Raw genomic sequence first — 25,829 nt, forward strand, 5'->3', positions numbered from 1 at the left:
TGGAGAAACTGAACCGGCTTGGCCGATAGCTAAAAAAAAACCAACACCAAGCCACCTGGGAAAGGTAAGTGCTCAGTAAATGCTGCTGCTATTACTGTTGTTATTAGTATTATTACGTAAAGTCCTAGTTTCCTAGTTAGTACACTGAAAGAGTAGATTTAATCTTGATGAGCCCTACAGATTCTTTGTTTTTGTGACCCTCTGTTGCCCTGTCCTTTAACTTTCTATGGAGTGATCAATATGGTCAGGTTAATATTTAACACAAAGGAAAATTTACCCTGAGGTGTTAAGAGCTCATGGTAGCCAACAGAAGCTAAGAATAACTGTTTTGTCTCGCTCCATGCAAATAACTTCTGTTTGCTTTTTCGTAAGGCCAGAATGATAAAACGATAATAAGCAGGTAATTTCCCCTAGGGCCTTAAAAACTTGGTCCAGCTTGGAATGCTTTGGAACCCAGAAGGAGAGAGGCCAGCTCAGCCTTAACAGGGAATAGGACAGCTTGTCAATTGGTTGTTTTAGCTCCCTGGAGCCTCGTTCTGATACAGTAATGTTATGTTATAAATCTGGGAGAATGTTTGGACAGGCTGAGGGCCAGTTGTTTCAACAACTGCTACTGTAAATCCTTCATTCCCCCAAGTAGTTGCTCTCTTTCTCAAATATCTGCTTATGAAGAATAAATGCTAGTTATGGGGGCTATAAACTGCTTAAAATTAGGCTTTGACCTAGTCAGTATGTCCTCTTCTTGAAAAAGTCTTTTTTTCCTTACATTTCCCAGTATTTTGGCTCCACCAAAATCCAAGGGCTGTATTTATTGCTCCCAAACACATTAAAAAAAAAAGCATTAAAAAAAATCCTGGTGAGAGACAAAGCAGTCAGGAAGGTACACTTTTTCTAGGGAACAGTAATTCAGAAATGAAAAAAATACTATTCATGAATAGTTTGATTTCAATGGCATTTTATAAAATGAACCACTTCTGATCAGACACAGATTTACTACTAATACCCCTTGCAAAAACAAAAGGAAAAGAAAGGCAAAAAGAGAAACAGAGCAGCTATGAGAGAAAGAGTAAAAGGGGATTCTTTTTGGTGGTTGGAATTGGTTTCTAACATTGTCCCTGACATAGCTTTTTTTTGCATATGACCCAAGACCTCTTCTGAACCCCTCTCCAGATGTAAGGTTGGTGTTTTAATTGGTTTTTTTAGTCAACAGCTGGTGTGTAAGTAACCTTGTTGGTTGGATCATACCCAGGGAACAGGAGACTTAATGATGGACTTTACCAGGGCCAGCATCACAGCCACATTCAAGGAGAATGCAATTTAAACAAGGTATGATTGGCAGGAGTACATCAGTGAAAGGCTGTATTCACTCCAAATGTCAAGTACAAGCTGGAGACCCATTTCCTTTTGTCGTGCAATTTCTTCTTATCCTGGGGCTCCTTCACATGGACTGTTTAGGGACAAAGGTTCTCTAGGAGGTTAAATTCCATGATGTCTAAGAAACCATGACACCCACCAACTCAGCAAGTGCCTACTGAACTATTTGGCCATTAAATGAATTCAAATTAACTGTATTATACAAACTTCATGAGTGGAAAGGGACAAGTAGTTAGGGTCATCTCCATATTATGCTACTTAACAACTACCCTCTGTTCAATGCTGCAGTATTCTGCACATGCTCACAAACAGCATCCATATGCAATTTTAATGGTTAGGAAGGGCTTTGTTAGGTAGAGATAGGGTTTTGCCATGTTTCTAAATCCAGTTTTTTTAAGTGTTCTCAGTAGAGTCATAACATTGATAACAGAATGACCCTAAAGTTTATACTTTCCAAGGCGAATCTCCTGAAGAAAGTAGTTTTGAGAACCACATGGAAATGGGGGAAGAAGCTGGCAGCAGCACTGGCTCACATATCCTTATAATCGGACACCTGTTCTTTTCTAAAAGCATGGCTCGGAGGACTTAAGTGCACTATCTGTATGTTTTCCCAATAAAACTCAACCTAATGTTTTCAGTAGGGGAATCTTACTATAAAATAATGGATTATTTAATCCTAAAAATATACGTTTATTAATAGCATGAAAAATGCAAATGTTTTCTTGTCAAATGAAAAACCTCACTGTAGAAATATATATATATATATATATATATATATGATTACAACTGTGTTTAAAACAAAATAAACCTAAAAGTTTATGTACAGAAAATACAGAAGGGAACCCAACAAAAGTCACTGGTGCTTGTGGGGTTGTGGATGATATTTTTATTCCTTTTATTTTTTGGTGGTCTCTAAATTTTCTATAAAAAACATATTTTTAATCAGCAGATACTCCTTTCACAGTGGACAAAATGAACTGACTCATAACTACATTAAAAACCAAGTTTAAGATGATTGCTCACTGAGAGATGTAAAATTAAAAAAAAAAAAGAACTTGAAATATGAAAGAAAACTTTCTATGTAAATGAATCACAAAATCTAAGAAAAGCAGTGCCAGACGGGACCTAGAGATTATCTAGACTGTGTATTCCATCTCATCAGGTCATTTCAAGGTGAGATTTTTTTAGGCTGGAGAGTTGAAAGCCTGCCCTTCTCACATTAGAGGAGAAAGGTAGAAAAAGCACAAGAAAAGTAGAAAAAACACAAGATTTTTTTCAAGTCTGGATTCAGATCTTAATACTGTTCCATAACTCTGTGTTCCTTGGGCAAATTATTTAAACTCTAAGCTTTAGAGAGGAAAGTTGACAATAATGTCAACTTCCTACAGTGTTTTTCAGATTAAGTAGCGAGGTGAATATATAACCATATATATATACATATATATGCATATAATTGTTTAATACCTAAAGGCGCCCTCAAAATGGCAGCTTTTAAACATTATTATTTGAGCTCTTAAATTCCTCAGTGGCTCCTAGGCCAGAAATATTCTGATGCCATTCTCTAGGGTTTAGAAGGGAATGAAGATAAATACTGAATTCTCTGTCCTGTGTCCTCCAACACTGGATAGGATAAATATTTAACATCACGGAATTTTTTTTTATGGACAAGAGTTACTGTGATACCATCACTTGACCGCTGTTCTCCAGTTTCTTCCCCACTTTTTCTTTTCCCTTATGGCAAAAGTCCTCACACGCAGTTTCTATTCTCACTGCCCACTCCTTGCAGTCTCATTCTTTCTTGAATGTTCTCCCACAACACTACCAAAACCGGGCTCCTTAAGGTCACCAATGAACTCCACCTTGCTAAATCTGGGGGCAAACTTTTAATCCTTGTAGTACTTGATGTGTTAAATGCACACGACCATTCCCCCACATTCCCCATATATTTATTTTATTATTTTGTCACTGGCAAAGCCCATTAACAATGCCAAGGAAATAAAAACAGAATCTGGGTAATAAGATAAAGTCTAACCTTTTTTCTTCCTTTGTGCTTAGTCTAGTGTCACGCGCTGACAGGGGGCCGCGTCCGGAGACGACACAATCAGTACCTCAGACGGCGCTCCTAGTGCAAAATGGATGCGCTGACACTTCCGCTCAAAGGGCGCGTGCGCAGAAGTGCTGCGCAGGACACCTCAATTCAAGACGGGGGCGGGGGGCAGAGTATAGTTCAGTGGTAGAGTGCGTGCTTAGCATGCGTGAAGTCCTGGGTTCATTCCCAGTACCTCCATCATAATAAACAAATAAATAAACCTAATTACCTCCCTCCTCACCCTCCAACCCCTGCAAAAAAAAAAAAAAAAAAAAAAAAAAAAAAGGTGGTAGCGATGTGCCCCGTGCAAAGACAGCGCGCCTAGCACTGCTATCTGGAGCCTGAGCAGCACAGCGCAGCCTGACCTGCAAGAACTCCGCCAGCTTCCCACTCACTGAAGAGATCCCTATAAAGGAGCCCCGCCCACAGTCTGTTGGGAGAGCCCGGATTCTAGAGCATGCTCTCCAACATCTCCTTTCTCTGATCAAAGAATAAAACTTTCCTTTATGTGTGAACTGAACTCCAACTCGTTCTGTTGGCTCAAACTGGGCAGGAGGACCCCTGCTGGGGTCAGATTCAAAAGGATTAGTAACAATTTCTTTACTATTTCTTCCCCACTGGAATGTAGGCTGAATGAAGGCAGGTATTGCTGTATCCCTACCTCCTAGAATAGGGCCTGGCATGTGGCATGCATTTAAGAAAGGTTTGTGGAGTGAATGACTGCAAAAGTAGTCTGCTGAACAGAAAACCAGTGCAGGTCATGGACAGACTTCACCCTTCCCTGAAGGAGACCCTGAGTGCAATGTGAATGCATGTTCCAAGCTGAAGTCCACCCCATGGATGCCACTAGCAGTTCCTGAGGACATTCTGGACTTCTGTTCAATGCTTACAATTTGTTGGCATGTGTGATGATTTAACTTTAAAAAGAGATGCATCTCCTACTTGGGTTTTTCTGCAGTGAGCTTCAGCTGCAAATTCCCATGTTTATTTGTGTATGATGTATGCTGTGCCTGGCATCTGCTCTGCTTCCTGCCCCTCTGTGTGCCTGTGCCCAAGGGGCATCTGGGAGTTGATTGGCATGTTACAAGCTTTGGAAATTCTCCTTTCTGAGCTCTCTGGCTTATCCTGTTGGGGATGAGAAAGCTATCAAGTATTCCTAAACTGGCAGAGTGGCAGAATCAACCCACACAAGATGATAAGACAGCTGTAGTGGAGATGGAGAGCTTCCGAGGACCACTGAAAGAAGAAGACAAAGAGCGTATGGCTTGTGGATGGCAGGTGGTTGAGGTAGGGTTAGGAATCTACTTGTTGAGAAACATTTTGTTAGTCAGAGTTGGAATGTGGGCATTTTAAGCTACAGATAGGCTAGTGACAGCCCTAGCACTCTCAAGCTTTATCTGTGTCAGGATTGGGGTCCTCTCCTCCAACATCCTGATCCAATTTTTGTCCATAACAGAATTTGCAAGGTAGTTCTTGTGAGCTCTGAGTTTTAGGGAAGCTGGGGGTGTATTATCTGGGCCCTGTATCCTTTTCCAGAGACCCAGCCCTTCCAGAGGCATGCATCTTTCTGAAGGTGCAGGGGGCCAAGTATGGTGCATTGAGGTCTGCTGCACTGAGGCTCTAGAAATATAGGTATTAAAAGAGATTTCCATGAAAGCCATGGAAGGAACTTGCCATTCAAAGTGGCTGTGTTTCCCACCAGTGAATGTGCATTTTTTGGCAATGTAAAGTGGGAGCATAGGGAGAAGGAATGAACAAATAAAAGGAGAGGAAGAAAGATAAATGAGAAGTACTGTTGCTCAGTTCTTTGGAAAGATTATTTTTCTTCCCCAATACTCCCTCTTTTCCCCTAAGAGATAGTGTCACAGAATGAAAAGAGCAAAAGCTTTGGAATTAGACTACCTGTGCTTGAATCCTGGCTGTTTCAGTTATGATGTTGGCTTAGGCAAGACACCTAATTTCTCAAAACGTAATTTCTTAATCTGTAAAATTGGATAAATGACATTTATCACATAGGGTTGTTCTGAGTCTTTTTTGCTTTTTGTTTTATTTATTTATTTTTAATGGAGTACTGGGGATTGAATGCATGCTAAGCATGCACTCTACCACTGATCTATATACTCCCTCCTTGAGTCTTAAATGAAATATGAGCAAAGTGCCTAGCATAGGGTCTGAAATAGAGCCCACCCTAGACAGTAGTTATAAAAAAGGGTGATGGGAGAAAATACAGCATCAGACATGGCAGGTATGGGCTTTGTTTGCTAATTTATTCAGCAAATACTTAAATCAAGGATTTTCTTGGTATCTAGAAATGTGTGACATGCTGGGCAAGACAGACATGGTTTTGTAGAGGCTAAAGGTGCAGGCAGACAAAAACACATGCAAACATACATAAATGAGAAAATTATTAAGGTGATAAATGCTATGAGGAAAAAATTGTGGAATGGAAGGGGGAACTGCTTATATAGGGTGGTCAGGGAAGGCTTCCTGGAGGAGGTGATGTTCAAGCTGAGAATGAAGAATGAGAAGGAGTCAGCCACATGAAGACTGGAAGGAAAAGTTTGAGGCAGCAGGAAGGATATAAGCAAATGTCTGAGACCAAAGACTCAGGGGTGTTTGAGGTACTGAAAGAAGACCAGAGTGGCTGAGATGAGAGACCAGTGCTGGAGCAAGAAGGGAAGAAAAATATGGTAAAAGTACTGGTAGTCATTCCTCAGGAAAATCTTCCTTGAGAGTTGGTCACCTCCTGCTCCTAAATGCTATCTTGTAAGAGATTTCTCCCTTTGGTTATCATCCTGTCCTCAGCAATTCTGGAAACAAAATGATGCCATTGTGCGGAAGTGCAGGTTTGCCCATATGTTTGAATCATTAGCATTTGACTGTTTCTTAGTGTCCTTTGATGAGAGGATGGTGGGTTTTTGTGAATGCTCTTTGCTCTGCTGTTCTCCACGAGAACCAGAACTGTCCCCCACAATAGCTCTGTAACAGAAGTCCTCCAGCCCATCCCCTGGGGAAGCCTGGCGAAAGGACTCACACGCCAGTCTTTCCATTCGTGTAGCACCTGCTGGAACCTGCTGGTGGAATTTCTGTTTTTCCCCTGACTCAGTTCCCCTTGGAGGCCAACCAGAAAAACTCAAACTCCATTCGTGGGTCCCTTGATGCAGAAATATCAAGAGATTTGGACATTGTGCTTACATTTTCCTTGTAGGAATACAGTGACTACTATACAGGGGCAGAGGGCATTCCAAGAATACCAACCAATGATATATTCTTTTCTTTACAGGAGTCTCAAAGTCTAATACATATTTGTTCAGATTATTCCAGGAATGAAAGAGAAAATGGGCTCCTACTCTAAAGTCATTTTTAACTTGTTCATACCTGATATTGAGAATATGGAATCAGCTGAAATATCATGGAAATAGCCCAGGATCTGCAGAACGATGCTCGTGGTTCAAATATGGGGGTTGCCACTGACTAAACTACATGATGAAGGGCTTGCCACTTAAATCTTTGAGTCTTGGTTTCCCTCTGTAAAATGGAGGCACTAATACTAACCTTAATGAGGTTGATTTTAGTATCAAATAAGATGACATGAAAATCATCCTTGTTAAAGATAAAATGCTGTACAGACATCACCATCATCATCATTGTTACAATAAAAGTATTTACTGAGTACTTATGTTCTTTGCACATATTAACACATTTAATCCTTATAATTAGCCCCATAATATAAATAGTATTATTATCTCAGCTTTCTGGAAGAGAAAACTAAGGCACCTAGAGATTAAATAACTTGCCCACAGCCATGTATTAAATGACAAATCTGGGATTTGAAGCCAGGCAAATTGACTCCAAAGCCTTCATCATCCTTATTCCTAGAATAGTGATATTCTAATCACCTAAAGAGTTTCAGAATTTCCAAAATCAGTAACTCGCTTTCTTTTGAGAACTAATATGGAAACATTTTTAATGGAGCAATACTTCTCCTATACCCTCTTCCCACCATCTCATTTAAAATGTTTGGACTTAAATTATGTTACGATGATATTCCAACGAACTGAAAAGGAGCTGGGTACAATTCAGCATTGATCTCGAAGAGCATTTCTATTTTCCTCCAAACACTATGTTGGAGAGAACTCTTTTCTAAACTTGACACATGACTCTACCACTTTCAGCCACTCGACCTAAAAAGCCTTCTTTCAGCTCTAAGAGGTTTTTTCCCCCTTCATGACGGTAGGAGGTCTACTGCACTCGTTTGGCTTCTTAAACAGGGACGGCACAGGCTCACTCCTTTCCTATCACGTGGGAGTTTACATACATGTTTCCTCTTGTCTACACTCTGTCCATGAAGATGAGCAAGTAAGGAAGATGGAACATGAAGATGGACAACAGGTCACTGAAGTCAAATGGTGCCCCACTGACAACTATAACTAAGGCTAGAGATAAAACAAGGCGATGAGTAGATATCTGTACTTTTACTCTAGTTAGCACCTGTAGTGACTCATAGAATACCTGTATTGACAGCTAAAGTTATCGAGTGCTTCCTAGGAGCCACACACTGCCAGCATTCTTTACACATGCTGAAACACAACTCTCTCAGCATCCCAGGGTGGTGGGGCAACTGGGATCTTCAGGAATATCTCCTACATGATGCTAAGACACCACAGTGCCAAGTAACACTAACTGCCCCTGCCTGTGGTATTAAGAGTCATACAAACATCTTTTTTTCTAAGCAAGGAATATCTTGGACTTTGTGGTTCTTTCCCAAATGTAAGATACCCATCTGCAAAAGGACAGGAAACCTCTTTGTTCAGAAGTCATGCTTGCTTGGTTTTTATGAATTTATGAAAATATAGGTAGAGTTCCCTCTCAGTTTCCCAAATGTGGTCAGAGAGTTGTGATGGGACATCAGCATATGCTTTAAAGATGATCTTGCAAAAGTAATAAATCTCCCTGTCTTGGAAGGTAGCAGAGTCGGACCTACAGAGACTCCTCCAGAAGGCACAGACCACACCACCATTGCCTTCCCCCATGTCTAGCAGGGACTGATCAACTCTGAAGCCTGGGACTCTCAAGCAGAGGACAGGAAGCCATGTGAGTGACATCTGGGTGCTGCTTGGCCTTGGACTTGGTAGGGTATAGATGGGGAATGTGAAACCCTCAGACCAGTCTTAATCTTTTAGTATCATGATATCTGTCTCACTGTAGTTAGAAAAAAGAGTATCATCTGTACTAGTAAGAAGGAAGCACTAAGTGTGCAGGTCCTAGAAAACATAGGAATTATCATCACTCTCTCTTAAAGCTGAAGGCCCTGAGACTTAATGGAAGTTAAGTCACTTGAGTGCTGAAGCCAGAACTGGAATTCAGGTTTGGCTGCTTCTAGAGCTTGCTCCTCATAACCACCATGTTGGGATACCTCCCACAGGTCCAGCAGCTTAAACAGATGGCCATAAATCAAATCTACATCCATAAACCAAATCTATGACACCCTAAGGAGACATGCCACTGTGTTAGTGAAGATGTTAGGGCAATTTATGCGTATTGAATATGTAGCTTTCTGCCTTCATGTATATTCATTTGAATTCATTCATTCACTCACTCATCCATTAAACAAAGATTTACTGAGCATCGGCTATGTATATGCTATGTTACTAAGCACAATTAGGAATAAGTGAGTACAAGGGAAACAAAAGTGAATTAGACAGATTCTGCTTTTAAGAGCTTACATGGGAAGTTAGAGATACATGTAACTAGCTTCAGAGTTACAAATAAAGGAGTGAGGTGTCTTCTGGGTGTGTGTCTGCACGTGTGCAAACACAAGCATGTATGTGCATGTGTTTGGCAACTGGTTATGGCTAAAGAGAGAGCTCTAAACTTGAACAAATGCAGGGAGGTAGGAAATTAAAAAATGACTTCAAGATGATTAGTTTGGCTAGTGTGAAGGGCCCTTAAAAGGGATGGAAGGTAAGACTGGAACTATCAGCAAACCACCATACTTCACATTCAAAGGAGTGATGCAATTGGTTCTGTGCTTCAGCAAGAGTCTCTGGCATTACTATAAGTAGGGGTCAGCAAACCATAGCACGTGGGTCAATTTAGTCCATGGCCACTAAGCTAACAAAGGTTTTTATACCTTAAGGAGTTGTTTGAAAGTCAATAAGCAAGTAAACAGAAAAATATGTGACAGAGACTGTATGCAGTACACAAAACCTAAAATACTTACCATCTGCCTCTTTATAGAGAAGTTTGTCAATCCCTGTAGTGTGTAGAATGGTTGTTGGGGGGATATTAGATTAGGGGAAACCAGGTTAATGGGGAACAGCAATAGGTTAGGAAAGGAACAGCAAGGGGATGGTTGAGAGTATAGACTTTGGAAATTCTGGAGCCTGGAGGAAAACAAGGCTTGATACGTGTGCATTGGGAGTTGTCTCAAAATGGTAACTGAAGTCAGAATAATGAACGAAAGGGAAGAGAGCAAAGAATTGATCTTTGATAAACATCTGCTTACAGTGTGGGGAGGAAGAAGAGAAACTAGCCATAGAAAGATAAATAATCTGTAAGAGACAGAATCTAGAGAGACTAACATCATTGAATCTATAGGAAAGAAACTTTGAAGAGGGAAGAGGAGCTGACAGTGTCAAATGCTACGGAGAAATTACTGAAAAGGACACAAACCCACAAACCTGATGGCCTAATATCTTTGCTTCAATTTATTCCATTAGCACATTTTCTACGTCCTTGGATTTTCCTTGCCTTAAGATGCCCTATCCAAGTGTCAGTGTGATGATACAGAGATGCTACAGTTTCAGCTGCCAGGACATAACAGTGTGTCCACTGTCTTCCAAATAAAGGTAGATACCAGTCCCCTCCTATCCTCCCCAAACCACCTCGTCTCTGTCTGTGAACATCCCTGGAAGCTCCTTAACTGATATCTTTAAAAATAAGTTTATTTTCATTCCTGCACATTCTGCATTGATGTACTGGATAAACATAATAGTCTAGTTGCAATGTTTGCTTCTAAATTTTAGAATCGTTATTGCAGATGAGAACCGACTATAGGAAAGCAGGAAGGAAGCTCATGTTGCCATACTACAAAGACCGTGAAATGCATTACAAAAGCCCCCAAGAAGCAGTCAGGGGATTAACATACAAAAGGTTTAGAACAATGATTGTAGAGAACAGGAGAGGTTATGACTACAGATGAATAAAGAGATTACCTAGGATTCTTCTAATTGAATTAGAACTGATGACTCAGCTTTGGGAGTGATGGCCTGGACTCTCAACTAGGCAAAGGACAAAAAAACTACACTTTAAAATATGCTTCCATATAGATGACCTCAGGAATTTGATCTCAGACCAGCAAATTATGGAGAAGCTTGGCATTAAAGTTTGAGATGAAGGAAGTGATGGTGGTGGGGCGGTGGGGGGAGGGTGGGCAACCGTCCTTGGAGGTGGGAGTGGATTTTAAAATCTTGGATTTTAAAGCAGCATCAGTTTTGAATAGAGACATGATTCTCTGGTGTGACTGGGAAGTGGTGGCAAGATGAAGAGCACTGGCCCCTAGGAGGTCTAGCAGTTGTAAAATCAGCTCTAGAACCAAATACCTTAGCTGAACTTGGCAACGAATGGTTAGGCTGACCTCAGGGTATTATATCCCACTTCCTTTGTAAAGGGAATCACAAGAACCTCGCAGGATGTGGAGTGAAGAGGCGCTCCCTGTGCAATGCTTCCTGGGGTGTATGCTAAGGGGAAGTACCTGGGCTCTGCAGCAGGACAGCCCCGGCGTGGCTCTTCCTGGCTGTGTGCACATGTCTTCACCTCTCCACCTCATTTCCCGCCCCTGCTCCCTTCAAGAGGAGAAAAACAATGCCTACCTCATTCCACCTCCTTTCTGAAGCATCTATGTCCATGGACACAATCCTTCAAAAATGGAAATTATTTTAATTCCATTTCTGATTTTAAAAATCATAATTTCTCCTTAGCCTAGAGCTAGGGATACCCCACATTTCTTACCATAAATAGCTCTCATTAAAATGCAATTGGACCTTTCAGCAGGGGCCGTGATTAAGTGACAAGACAATTATCAGACAGAAAGAATCCCAGGGAACAGTCCCAGAAAAGTCCATTCAGCCTCATTTGATTTTATGACTTCCAACTGGTTCCTAGAATTTTGATCCTCACTGCCTCTCTAGGAAATGTGCAGGACTGCTGGAATGTACAGTTCTGGTACGCTTTCACAGTCACTGGCCTTAGCATTGGAAAATCACCACTACTCGGTTAGGGGAAAATCCCTGCTGCGGCCTGTGGAAGCTCAGGGTCTCATGCCCCTCCTTGGGAGTTGAGGTAGCAAGTGGGCTGACACGCTTTGAGCAAACCCCACCCCCCACCCCGCTCCCTGGCTGGGAGGGCACCAGCGGCACTTCCAGGCGGGACAGAGGCTCTCCTGGGAGGCCAGCAAGTCCTGACCATGACTGATCTGCATGCAGCTTTTCTATACCAGGCAGCCAGACGACTTAGGTCAGGTACTCCAGGATTAGAGGTGTTGTCCCATTCTCCCCAGCTCACGCCTCTTATCCCAAACCTGAAGGCTGCTAAAAGGCTTCTCATATGGGCCGTGTGGATGCTTTCTGGAGTTGGGTCTTGCTTACTTGAATCAAGTCTTTTTTTCTAAATGTTTCCTCAAACTCAGAAATTGCCTCTTTTCCTCCCTCGTGGCAGCCTCAGTGAGCACCTGCGTATACCAGCCATCATCACACAGACAAGGACACCATTGTGGACAAGAAGATTCCAGCCCATGACCAAGGAGCCTGCAGTCTCGTGGGGAAACTGGCTGCAGGCGGCTCGCTCTGGCTCCTCTCCTCCCAATCCACCTCCCCATGGTTGAGCCTTTTAGGGTCTTATCCTGGTGCCCCTCTAGAGGAGCAGTGCTCCCCCGATGTCCCTGGAGATAATCATTCCAGGATGCCCACGCACACCTGAGATTGTCCAAAGCCCGAGTGAGGTCACTGTTCAGGTGTGAACTGCTCCTTTGCCTCCCCTTCAGCAGGGTGGCGTGTATGGCCTTTGAGAACAGTCTCCTCTTGCTGCAGCCCTCTATGAATTGACCCAGAGTGGGTAATTCACTAAATATGCTTCAATGAGACAATTTAAAAATACTTGGCGCAGAGAAGAAATACTACTGGTGTTGAATCTAGTTTCCAATTTACTAATCAAGTGAGTTCGTGTTTCCTCATCTGTGAGTTGAGGATAATAATTGCACCTTTCACACAGGGACAGCTGCCGAGATCATATGAGTTAACACGTGTGAAGATCTGGCACCCTGCCCTGCACGAAGCAAGCATTCCCTAAATATTAGCTCACTTTATTTCTGTTCACCCTAACAGAAGGTCTCTGTGATTAAACATTTCTAAGACATTTTCCCCAGAAGTAAGAAATGTTTCAGTAACTACTGAAGGACATTTCAGAAATAATGGAAATTCTCAGCCTTCCATGGGTACATTTTCCCATTTTCCACCTGTATAGATTAGCAGATTAGCCTAGACCCTGCGTCACTGAGGCAGCTCACACTAAGCGCATCAGCGATTCACTCGTCACAAGCCAAGTGCAACCCCATGCCTAAGAGAGGATCCACTGAAGCACCTTCCAGGAGGAAACCTTGTTCTCTCTTCAATTCACTGGGTGAGGCAATCAGGGCATCTGTGAGCTTCAGTAGGAAATATGCTAGAACCCTGCTACCCACACTTCATTAAATCCGAGCAGAAAATGCAGTGCCTTAGCTACTGAGGGGAGGAAGCTACAGGAGCCGTTGGAGCCTGAGGATAGTCGTGAACTTGGCCGGAAAGAAAACACAGTTGGTGTGTGATTTAAGAAAATGGTTAAACAGACAGAGGGAGAGTGGAGAGGGCTCTGCCGCCCACGGAAACACTGTTGCTCACCAGTTCCTTTTTCTTCATGCACTCCATGAGGATGATGAACAGATGCTGGGCTTGGGTTCGAGTGTACGTGAACGTCTTCTGGATGGTCACCAACAGCTGGTCCCTCAAAGACTCATTTATCAGTCTGCAGTGAAAAAAATGTCAATGTCAGGTTAATTCATCTCCTATTTAATATCTATTTCTGACAAATAGAAAACACGAGAATGCATTATGAGGATTTACTTTAGGTAGGAGCTATTTCTTCCTGTATTTTTCTCATAGCAGTTATTTCAACTGTGGTAACTTTTTTAAAAGTACATTTAAAAATAAATCCATTTTAACATCTCAGAACCTAAATGAGTAAAGTAAGAAGATTGATTTAGTTCTTCTTTGGCTATCTCTTTTTTTCTTTTACATGGCATGCATCTAATGCCCTCTTGCTCAAGTGCTGTTATCAAAAAAAAATGCCTTCAATTAATCCTTTGCATCTTGGTAAAAATTTATTACATCACTTATTTGAAGGAGATTTAAGTGTCAACTTCTTGTCTAACTGTGGAAAGAAAAACTGTATTTCAGTAAGGGATTTTTGAGTATCAGTGAGGAGGAAAAACTTATGTCTCCTCTAAAATCATTTCATTTCTTTTACTTATCTGGCCTACAGTTCAGGTCATCATTATTTATGTGGTGCTTTACTATGTTGTTTGCCAACAAGAGTCTGACCCATAAAGAAGTATTATATTGATTACTCTATTAAAAGATAGTTTTCATAATATAGTGGAATGAATTAAAGCAAGGGAGGTGCATGATATTAAGAATGAATAAGCATGAGCCTGGCCAGAGGGTGGCAGGGCTGAGTAAGAGCATGATTGGCAGACAAAACAGCATGAACATACCTAGTTTGGAGGAAATAAAAGAAGACCAGTGTGGCTGGAACACAGAGAGCAAAAGACAGTAGAACAAAATGGGACTGCAGAAGGGGTGAGCCCAGGAAGGGTCACGGGGAATTTTCGAGATGGTGTGACAGATTTTGGATTTCATCCCCCAGGCAATGAGAAACAGTCAAAGGATTTAAGTTGGAGGGTAACACGATTACATTTGTATTGTCAGGTAATTTTCTTGAAGAGTCAAGACATGAACACTCATACCTGGGCATATGTCTACTTGACAGGTAACCCATGTGGGTGAGTCTATAGATTTTTGCAATGTCAAATGTACATAAATGTTGTACATGGCTAATAACAGAAGAGATTCTCCTGATTAGCCACTTGATAGAGCTAATCATTTATTTGCAGGTGTTTAATTTTAACAACAACTCAAAATTTGTTTTCCATTGCCTACCATCTGTAATGAAATCCCAGTTCCCCGAGGTCATTAACTGTTTGAGGGATCTGTCTGTCACTTGTATTCAGTTTGTCAGTTTGTAAAAAATTGAGTGCACCTTAGCTGACTGTGGGCTTCAGTGGTTAGGAGAGCTGAAAGACACTAAGCATCTTATACTTTTTAGCCCAATTTTGCAACTGACTGAAATTGTGCTTTTGGTTAAATCATTTGGCAACAAAGATCACGGAATTCTACTTCTAGAAGTACAAGAATTTTCTAGGTTGGTGTTTTCCAAAGCACGAGATAACTGTCACTGTTAGAGCAGAGATGAATTTAGGTGGAACAAAGGTGACAGGGTCCTTTCAAAGCACTAAGTTATATTCATTAATCATTAAATAATAGTTATTCTTGGTTTAGTTTTTTTTCCACTCTTCTGACTGTATCAAAAGGAAAAATTTCATTTTTGATGCTTCTTTGCCTTTAACAGCTCACAAACACTTGCAAATCTCCCCATTTTAACCAAGAAATAACAGGTTTTACATCCCATACTTTTTGCAGAGAGTTTACTATTGTTTTAAAAAAGACCCTGTGTGACATTTGACATGTTCATAGTGCATCAGGGTTTATGTCACACAACGGGCTTCACAGAGATCATCTCATTTGATTTTCGTAACAATTTGTGAGAGAAGCAGGTATTAGTGCCATTTTGCAGAAGAGGAGACAATGGCCCAAAGAGGTTAAATAAGGTATGTGAAGTCACATAGCTTGATGATCTGTGTCTCAGTTTTGTCTACAGAATTCAGCCTTTCTTCCACGGTATTGCTTTTCCTGACTGCAACCAATAAATATGTCTTTCTTAATCATCTGCATTGGAGGTGGAAATTTATGTGTAATTTGTTGTAGGAAATTGCTTTTCCTTTTCATGATATAGAGAATATCTGAAAGAAATCAGACAAGTTTGGAGAAGATAAGGAGAAACCAGTAAATGAGGACAATGGCAAAGTGCATTTAGTACATTGAAGATTATATTTGCTTCTAATTTTTCACAAGTATTTTCTATGCTGAACTAGATGTTTTCCACTTGGCACAAAGACTTACTATGTCTTCTCCACCGCACCTTTCTGGTTTTGTGGTCATACTCCTTATGATATCAAGAAGCCTACTTTCTTGAAATTATTACTGTCCTAGCTCTTCCCAGTTTTTCCTTCTGCACAACACTGGAATAATTTAACAATCTTGACTGTTATATTTAATCATGAGCAAAAAATAGAAACAAGCCCATTTTTGGATTTCTTTTTATGGCACCAGAATAGCGATTGAAAATCTCTTGACATTAAAACATGGTCATAGTACTATGTAAATTTTTAGTTCTAGAGTTGGTTATTTGACAAAGGGGTGCCTATTTATGGAAACTGTTAATTTGTGGCTCCATATGTACCAATGCTATTTCTGGCACACCTCAAATTAGAAGGATTTCTGATTTAGGAAGTGTAGTCATTGAAGTGAGGAAGAGCTCTACACTATGGCATTTGTGTCTGCATTTAAATGCTGTATTTGTGATCCGAAGCTTTCCAGATGAGTCATGGAGTTAATCTGAAATAGGTCAGTGTTCACCCAGAGCTCAGAGTACCCAACAAAACTTCCCATAGTTTGCTATTGGTATTCTGTTTAAATGCTGGTAATTCAACACACATTTCCATACTTTTCTCTGAATTTCATTACCTGCACTATCAGAGTTTTGTTTCTGGACTTAAAATTGGAAAATGCATTTAGAATTCAATGGGACTCAAAGAGCTGGGCTTTGGCTAATGACTTTCGAGGAGAGGAATCCTTCTCATGTCCCCATAGACACTGTATTAACTTATTCAGATACAATATGAGAAAATTTTACTTATATAAATAAAAAATGATAGTTAATAATACCACAATTTGGTACTTACAAGACATCATTTCCCAAGAAATCTCTAATGCTCTAAAAAAAAATGAAATTTTATCATTTGCTTGAAGCCAAAGCAAATTACTAAATTCAACATTAAGAGTACAGGAAGTTTACATGTCTTGCCTAAAGTCACAGAGAATGGTATTTTTATTTTCTTCTCTTCCCTTTCTCCTTCTTCTTTAGTAGAAGTTGTCACTTCTTCCCAAATGGATGGGGTCACAAGTAACAGTATGACTCTTCCCAGAGAGGCAGAACAGCATTGTAAATAAAAGCATCATGGTCACCAGGGCCAGGCTGTCTGGAGTGAAGCTGTCACTTGCTAGCTGTGTGATCTTGTGCAAATTATTTAATATTTCCATGTCATAATTTTGGTATATGTAAAATAGGAATTATAATAATACTGATCTCACAGACCTGTGAATATTAAATTAATCTTTGTTAAATGCTCAGAAAAGTGCCTGACACATAGCAAGTCCTATGTAAGCATTTGCTATTATTAAAGCACAGTCCTACAATGCTCCTTACGAAAGAGTCCCGGACTGGGTCTTCTTGTTAAATAGCACGACCAATGGCCGGGGCCTCTGCATGCTATGCAGAGCTCTCTCCCAGGATCAACAGTGCTTGGCACACTTGGTGAGCCCAGTGGTATAAGGACACTCCAACCTAGGCAGGAGAAACCACTTTCCCACTGCCAAAAGGTCAGAGATCACCATTCTTTCTTACATTTGGGAAACAGAGATGCTTAGATTTGGAGGTTTAATTATAATGAAGCCTTGCAAACACTCCATGCAGATATCTATCTATCTATCTGTCTGTCTGTCTATCTATCTATCTATCCAATCATTCATTCATTCATTCATTCAATATTAGTACTTACTATATGCCAGGCACTGTGCTAGGGGTAAAGAGATGAACAGAATTCAGTCCTAACCTCAGGGAACACACAGGATTGAGTATCAAATACTCTGGTCATTTATCAACGGGTAACACACCCCAAACATAGCAATGTAAAACAGCATTTATGTATTATGTTGATAATTTGTGGGCCAAGAATTCAGACAGAGCACAGCAGAGGTGACTCATCTACACTCCATGATATCTCGGGCCTCAGCTGGAGAGGCTGGGGTGACTAAAAATGGCTATTGTGGCTCAACTGGAGCCAAATGTCTGGGACCTCAATCCTTCTTTACGTGGTGTCTGCTGGGGCTGGAATGTCCAAGATGGCTTCTTTACTTCCCAGTCTGGTACATGGCCTGGGATGGCTGAAAGAACTGAGGGCTGGGGGGCATTACTCTCTGGTGGTTGCAGGGTGGCTGGACCTCTTACAGGGCAGCTGACTCCTCTCAAAGGAAGGGATTCCAAGAGAGAGTGTTCGAAGAGACCCAGGCAGAAACTGCAAGGCTTCTTATGACTTATCCTCAGAAGTCACACGATATCATTTCCTTAACATTCAATTAAGCAAGCAAATCACCAAGAGCAGACCAGGTTCAAGAGGAGGGAAGGAATAGACTATTTCTCGATGGGAGGAAAACATAAATGTGCAGAGAAGGAATATACTGATGGTGATGATCCTGGAGACAAGCAACTCCAACAAGTGATTCTGTTCAGATGAGACATTGTAAAGCATTTTTCTATATTTCAGTGATAAACAGCCTCCATTGACTTATTTTGAGTTCTCATTTTTTAACAGTTTATTATAATGAGACCCACCATTTTCCATAAAAGTGATAGTCTAACCACTCATAAGTATTTTCAAAATGTTATTATTGATTTGAAGCATAGAACCTGTAGCTAGTTTCTGTTTTACTCTAGCTGCCTATTTACATCTATTTAGCACCTACAGTGTACCAGGAATTTATTTTAGGCCTTGGGCTCCTGTCTAGAGCCTTTTTTTTCATGGATACCATCATCACATTTGTCCCACAAATATTGTTTCTAAAGGAAAATGTATGCATGCTTGGGGCAACCACTAAAGCTCAGATTAAGTTACCATAAAAAACAGTGGGTTATTTTCTTGATGTCCTCATCTCACTCTGGGGTCTGTGTATAAAGATGAGGCAACAACAGCACCTGTTGTCTTTGGCAACTCCTGCCAGAAACTAGATAACAGAGAAATCTGACTTCCTAAAATATTGTTCACGCTGACCTCATTCTTGATCTACCTTAGGTTGGACTCTTACATCTTACTCACATGGCACCAACAGACCACTAATTGATTTCTTCTCTATCTTCCTCAAATCCATTCCCCACCATGTCAATTGAATGGCTCTCCTATAAAGCAAATATGATTCTATCACATTCTTCTTAAAACCCTGCAATAGCTTCCCATCCCTAGAAAGATAACATCTCAACTTGCATATGGCATTTAAGGCTTATCACAGTCTCTCTCCCCAGCTAGGCTGCTCTCCTACCACTCTCTCACACATATTCTATGAAATACTGTTATCACCCAAATACACCCAACTCCTGCATGCCTCTATGCCCTTGAACTTGCTGGATGTGCTGTTTGAAATACTCTCTCCGTTTGATCTCATCAATCAAAACTCACCATTCATAATTCAGCTGAAACTTCACCTCCTGTGTGAAAGTCTCTGATTTACCACTCTCGTGATGTTCCCAAAGCACCTGATACTACAATTATTATAGCATATGGAAATTATTTATTTACATTTGTCGCCCTCCAGTAGATTATGAAATCCTTGAAGCAGTGATTGCATTTTAACATTGTCTGTACCTATGCTCTAGAAGAGTACCTAGTTCAACACTGGTTCTAGAAGAATGTTTGTAGACTGAGTAGCTGCCTACTTTGGGGCAGCTCACCAGGTGGTCTTCCCCACTCCCCTTTGCTCCTTGTGCTGGGATGGACTTCAAACCTGCTTGGCAGAGTAGGAGAAGTGGGAGAAATGACATAGGGTTTTGCTCCCCTGTGATTTGACTTTCTTGATCCTTTTTCTTTCAATCAGATTCGTCTCTAAGAAATATTCTTGGTCTCTGTGAGTTCTGCTTTGAACTCACAGGATATTTAGAAATGAATTGGTCACTCAACTCAAAAACCGTATTTGGTTCTACTTCTGGAGACCGTTTCCGCCCCCTTGAATTGCTTTGTAGTTTTTGTCGGGAGCAGATGCTTATTCACTTGTCTCCCCCATAACACTTTGGACAATGCCTTTCCCAAAAAAGTGCTCAATATCAATAATTTTATGAAGACTGTAAGGATTTTAGTGATATCAAGATAATTTCCTTCACACAGATCTTGGTGTTTATAATGCCAACTGCAAGTAATTATTATCACATAAAAATCAACTCAAGATACGTCTACATTTTTTCAATGAATTTCCCTATCATACATAGAAGGGGTGAGGTCAGATTTGCAATCTCCTATTAAGACGGAATGTTATAATTAAGGCACTATGATATGGTGCCTTTGGTTGGAATGCAGTTCTTTAATTTACTGTTTGAGGGACCTGAGGTGGGTTATTCAATCTCTTTAAGCCTTTATCTCCTTACCTGTTGAAAGGGGGTAGAATATGTCTTTTAAGGTTGATGTATTTGGGGAAAAAAAAAAGATCAGGTATAGAAAGCACTTAGCACTGTTCCTGGCACATAGTAGCTGTTCAATAATAGGTAGTTTTTTCATATTATTAAATACCCTAGGAGGGTAATTCACACCTGCAGGGAATCCCAATGATAACTTAGCTCAGGCCTGAAGCCAGGTACTGGGTATGCAAATTAGCTGGAGGAGACCATTCCTATGGGGAGAGAAAAATCACAGTATTTCTATAAAAGCTGGTTGGAGCAGGTCTGTGAATGAGATGGAAAAGCTACAATTAAAAACCACTTAGAAAGAAGGGTGTCAATGAAAAGAACTCATTAGTTCTTGGAATTTGTTCATTAATATCATGTAAAAACAAGCAAGTGATGCTAAGATACCCTAAAACCATTACTCTAGAGAATTTTATGTCATCTTGAAGGTGCTAGGATCAGAACTCTTACTTGACTATGACCTCCTCCTGAAGCTTAAATTTTGATACTTTTGGAGTCTGTACATTCCAGGAAAAGTGCTAATCTGAATATTTTACTGAGGAATTGGAAGTTCAGGATAAAGGAGTGATACAACTTCAGAGCAACCATTTTATAGATGAAGATCCTGAAACTGCAGGGGTAAACTGACTTTCTAAAGATTATACAGCTGAAAGCATCAACGCCTGGCTTAGAGGACAAGAGAATCAGAAGGAAGAATCTCTGATAATGAATTACACTAACCTAAATATATAGGCTCAGCTCAGTGTAGTAAAGTTAGTGATCTATTCTTTAAATGACTGGGTACAAGCGGAGATTTCTTCTGTTTTATCTCCGAGACAGGATGTTATATATCTCATGTGTGAGGAGGCTGAGAAATGTGATTTCAAAGATTCACTACTTTCTCAGAGTTACTACCTTAACTCATCAGATACCCAAAGTTCCTTTTAATTAATTAAAAGCCAAATAAATATTTTGCTCAACAATTAAGGCTCTAAGGGTGATTCTTGGGATAAGTGATATTTCATGTTAAAGTCACTTAGCTGTAACTGACTGTTGATCGTTTTCAGAAAGCACTAGTTGGATAAAGTTGGGGAAGAAATGAATAGAATGCAGAAAAGTCAACAATAGATGGAATGTGGTGGGTGTAGAAAATTACTTAGGCCAACATTTTACTGATGATCAATGGATACAAATGGCCTCTAATAGCTAAGACCTGTAAGAAATAGTACCTCTGATCCTGTTTTAACATCCAGCCCAGAAAACTTTTTTCACCCGGGCTTTTCCTGAGGGTTCCCATCTAGCAATGTGAAGTAGTTAAAAGGATCTTTAAAAAGCTCCTTATAATTGAGCAGAATGCACACATTTTGATGGTACAGTCTACTCTCTGACAAATTTCACTTACCACCACCCATAGAGGGATGCGTCTTTCTTTTTCTTTCTATTTCTTTTCCTCCCTTCCTCTCTTTCTCTCTCCCTTCCTTCCTATTATCCACCTACTATCTATCTATCTATCTATCTATCTATCTATCTATCTATCTATCTATCTATCTATCTACTTTTTTTACCCACTCTAGAATCCTGAGCCAGATAAAGTAAAACAGAAGGCAGAGACACACATACAAAAGGAAACAGAAGGTGGGTGGTGAGGTGGGGTTGAGGGTGGTGGTAAGAAGCAGTTAATACCTAATATAAGACAAACTTTGTTCTATGCATCTTACATTTGGCACTTCATAAAGACAGATTAAGTTAAGAAAATCCTAACTAGACTGTAACCCCTTGGATGCATGGACCGCATGCTGTATTACTTGTGTACCCTTCCTCTCAGTGCTCATCAAGGTGCTGAAGACACAGGCTCCTCCACTATCCCCTTAGCTTGATTCCTGACACTATTTTCCTTTTACCCAGAGTCTATCACCTACTAAAATATGTTTATTTATTATGTTTATTACTTATTATCTATCTAACTCTGCTACATTAGAAACTCCATAACAGCAGAAATGTTTGTCTATCTGGTTCACAGGAGTGTCTCTGCCCACACGTAGAGCAGTGTCTGGAATGTGTCCAAAAATATCTGTTGAATGACTGAATACATAATGTTGGCTGGATGAAAAAATGTAATTAAAAAAAATGAAGGGAACAATTTCTCATAACACTGGAAATCTGTCAGACACTCAAAGATTCCCAGTTTGGTAAAATCCAATTACAGAAATGCCAGAGCTGTGCTAGCTATTAGCCACCTGTGGCAATTCGAATTTAAATTTGTTACAATTGAATAAAATTTCAAATTCAATTCCTTAGTCACTCTAGCCACAATTCAAGAAAGGGCTCAGTGTCTATCTGACTGGACAGCAGAGATATAGAACGTTTCCATCATCACAAAAAGTTCTACTGGACAGTGTTGCTCCTGAGGCAGACAGAAGTGCCAAACCCTCCATCTTAGACAGGGACTAGCAGGACATTAAGGTGAAAAATCCTAAACAGTGCTGGCTGCATCTCTGCAATTTCTCTTCTTTCCATTGTCTTTGGTTATGAATGTGCCCAGGAATAGAAATTGAATTGTTGCCAAAGGATACAGGGACTACCACATGGTCAGGTAGCCTCTCTGCTGCCAAAATCGTAAGGAAAACACATCCTCTGATATCATTCCAAGTGAAATCTCATCAGTGAATAGTGCACATAGCCAGGCAACAGGAACAGTCAAAGTTTTATTGTTTTAGGCCCCATATAAAAGACCCAATCAGAGCTGGAATGAGATGTGTAGGTTCCTTGGGCAGGCAAAATACTGGCACTTCTTCAAGTGACATGATTTGAAAAAATATTAATTTCAATTCCTCAAGTATGCTCTTGGGGAGTGGGTCAGGGGTGTGAAGGAAAAGAAGGATAAATCTCAATTTTCTCTCACAGCAATTTGTCAAAGTATTCCTTCTAACCCCATACCCTACTTGATGAGATATTTGGGGCAAATAAAATTTTCTCTACTTTTGTACATATTCTGTGATGAATTAGTTCCTAGCTGTTTTTTAAAAAAATTATTCTTTTTCTTAATAAATAAATAGTCTATAGCCAATTGCAGTTTGCCCCTCAGTCCAGCTCCAAACAGTACTCACAATAAAGAGCTTCTCATCCTTCATACCCTATGCATTACACCTGTGTGGAAAGGTTCATAGCATCAGATAATTTAAAGACTGATGTGCTTTACAGTGTTGATAAAAAATTGACTATTTCCTAAATATCTTTTAGGCAGATAAGTTTCTTATTTTCCCCTTTGTTTCATAATTCAATGTGCTCCTGGATGATTGCCTTGTAGCAATATATGGGGCTATCTATAACATTTTGTTTTTATTCAAGAATAAGACTAGATATCTATGGTATTTTGACTATAAACGTCTTTCTTTGCATCATGGCTAGTCTATTACAGTAATCTTTCCTTTGAGTACAGATGTGGACTCAGAATCATTCTCAACACACCACTCTAGGAAGCTACCACCAGTTCATTATTATTGATGCTCAAGATGAAAACTATTTGTTACCCCTCCACTAGAGATAATAAAATCTCAAATAAACTATCAAATGGTGAAAACCAAGAAGATCATAAGGTCTCCAAGACACTGAACTATGGTTTCATTGGAATCTAGAGGAACCAATCTTCATTGCTTACTCAAGACCTTCAGAGGTCACTGCTCATGAATGGACACTTCATTTACATTGAATAAACCTAGAAAACACAATCAACATGTATATCAATTATAGGACAGTTGTCCAACCATTAGGACAATAAAGGAAAGGCTTTATTGAAACTGAATGGAGACTTTTCTAGACAACAGTAGTATAAACTTGACTTAACCTTGCAGTCTTACTTTAATGTATCTTTAATGTTTCTCTGGATGAAGCTTTTATAAGTAGGTAGCTACTGCTATAAATAGTTTTCATAAATCCTGTGGTTCATAATCAACATCTGAGAATTGCATGGGGAATCTGAGAAAAATACATTAGAAACATCCCAAACATTATCTATTATTAATGATACCACTGGGGGAGATGTTAATACACTGTATTTTTAGCAGCTGCAGGTTCTAATGCCAGCCAGGTTGATTCAGAATTCATTTCCTCTAAGGTAGAGGGATTAAATACAAGGATAGCTTATTAGCTGCACTTCATCCGGATAAGTTTTAAATGTATTTGTGGGTTTTAAAGCCCTCATTACTTCTTTTCATGAGAAAGGCTATGTCATAGAACTTCAGAAAAAAAATTTCTAGGAATCAGGTGGGTAAAGAAATGTATATGGACATCTCATGGCAAGGCAGAGAGCCGATGACAGCATGCTATGCTTGGACAGCAGTGGGGAGGACAGGTCAGCTGTTGCTGGGTAAACGGCAGTTTGACTGAGATGGCTTCAGAGAGAAGCTGGGGCCAGAATGAAAGGGTCTTGAGTCTAAGCAAAGGAATGTGGACTTGACCTGTAGATGAATGGTCTCCAATTGGGTTCCACAAATAAACCCCTGGAATCTTGAGGACGAGCTTCCAAGCTGCTTTGGAACTGCTTTAGTGGGTGACAGCCAGGCAGAGAGAGGGAGGCTAAGCCAGTGGTTCTCAAAGTGCGCACCCTGGACCAACAGGATCCGCATTTCCTGGTACTCCTTTGATGCTAATCACTTGGCCCCAAGGAGACTTACTGAATTAAAAAATCTGAGACGGGGCCCTCAGATTTGTTTTAAGAAGCCCTCTGGGTAATTCTGATGAGAGACAAAAATTGAGAACCTGCGGTCTAGGCCTTTCACACCCCCGTCTCCTCCACCCCCACCCCCAACTTGAACAGAGTAAACCCGTGTCTTGTTTATTTTATGTACTGTACTTCTACCTCAGATTTCACTTGAGAAGGGGTCCAGACGCTTTAAAAAAGTGAAAATCAATACTACAGGCAAGTGGGAAACTGGGACTCTTAAATAGCTATCCGTTGCCATTGTCAAGTCAAAGAAAAATGAGGGAAGACCTTCTAATGCTGAAGTTAATGGCCCTAATGATGGTCAATGGCTTCTCAACAGCAGAGGGAGCGATCATTCACAACCACCTAGCATCACTGCACTCTGAAATACTGTTGCTTTTCTTATCCTCTTTTTTTCTTCTGCTTTTAAAATTCTTCTTACCCTTTGAACTATTCAGAAATAATTTTCAGAAGAAATAAGGAAGTGAACTGAATGCCCTTAAGAAATGCATGTAAATAAAAATACTAACAAAGAAGTCTATCAGTTCGTCAAAATGCGTATTTTGTGGGATACTTCAAGGGAAGAATTTAAGTCTGAAGGTGTCTGGAACCAAGAGTAGCTCTGATAAAGAAAGAAATGAGGAGATTCATACTAAATACACTATTTAAGTCAACTGGGTTCCAAAGACAAAATCTGGCAGAGTACAAAGTGCTTGTGGTAACAATGCAATGACTTGTGTGAGGCGAATGCATGAGGCATAGAAAGAGAAGAAGCTGTTTTTGGAAACACTAGAGAAAAATAAAGAAAAATCTAATTTGTACCAATTTTAAAAGTTTCTGAAAGTGGGGTCCATGGGCCATGCTCATTGGAATCACTTGGGTTTTGGTGACAGTTTCCTGCACCCCAGCCCGGCTACACGAATCAGGGTATTTGGGGGACTCTGTCTCCTGTTGCTCTCCAGGTGATTC

The 25,829-nt window shown here is 40.3% G+C and overlaps 1 protein-coding gene across 7 annotated transcripts in view; it reads right to left on the minus strand.

Annotated features, from left to right (window-relative positions):
• The window catches only part of TRPM3 (transient receptor potential cation channel subfamily M member 3), a 259,670-nt gene that overhangs the window by 162,328 nt on the left and 71,513 nt on the right, over nucleotides 1-25,829 (minus strand). For all 7 annotated transcript variants that reach the window (XR_012506377.1, XR_012506376.1, XR_012506375.1 and 4 more), the window contains one exon: nucleotides 13,399-13,522. Coding sequence is in view for 2 of the 7 variants with exons in the window: in XM_074361686.1 (XP_074217787.1) it covers nucleotides 13,399-13,522 (124 nt within the window). In the remaining 5 variants the exon portion in view is untranslated. The remainder of the gene's footprint in view (nucleotides 1-13,398; nucleotides 13,523-25,829) is intronic.

The sequence above is a fragment of the Camelus bactrianus genome, chromosome 4 (assembly GCF_048773025.1).
Source record: "Camelus bactrianus isolate YW-2024 breed Bactrian camel chromosome 4, ASM4877302v1, whole genome shotgun sequence".
NCBI classification, from domain to species: Eukaryota; Metazoa; Chordata; class Mammalia; order Artiodactyla; family Camelidae; genus Camelus; species Camelus bactrianus.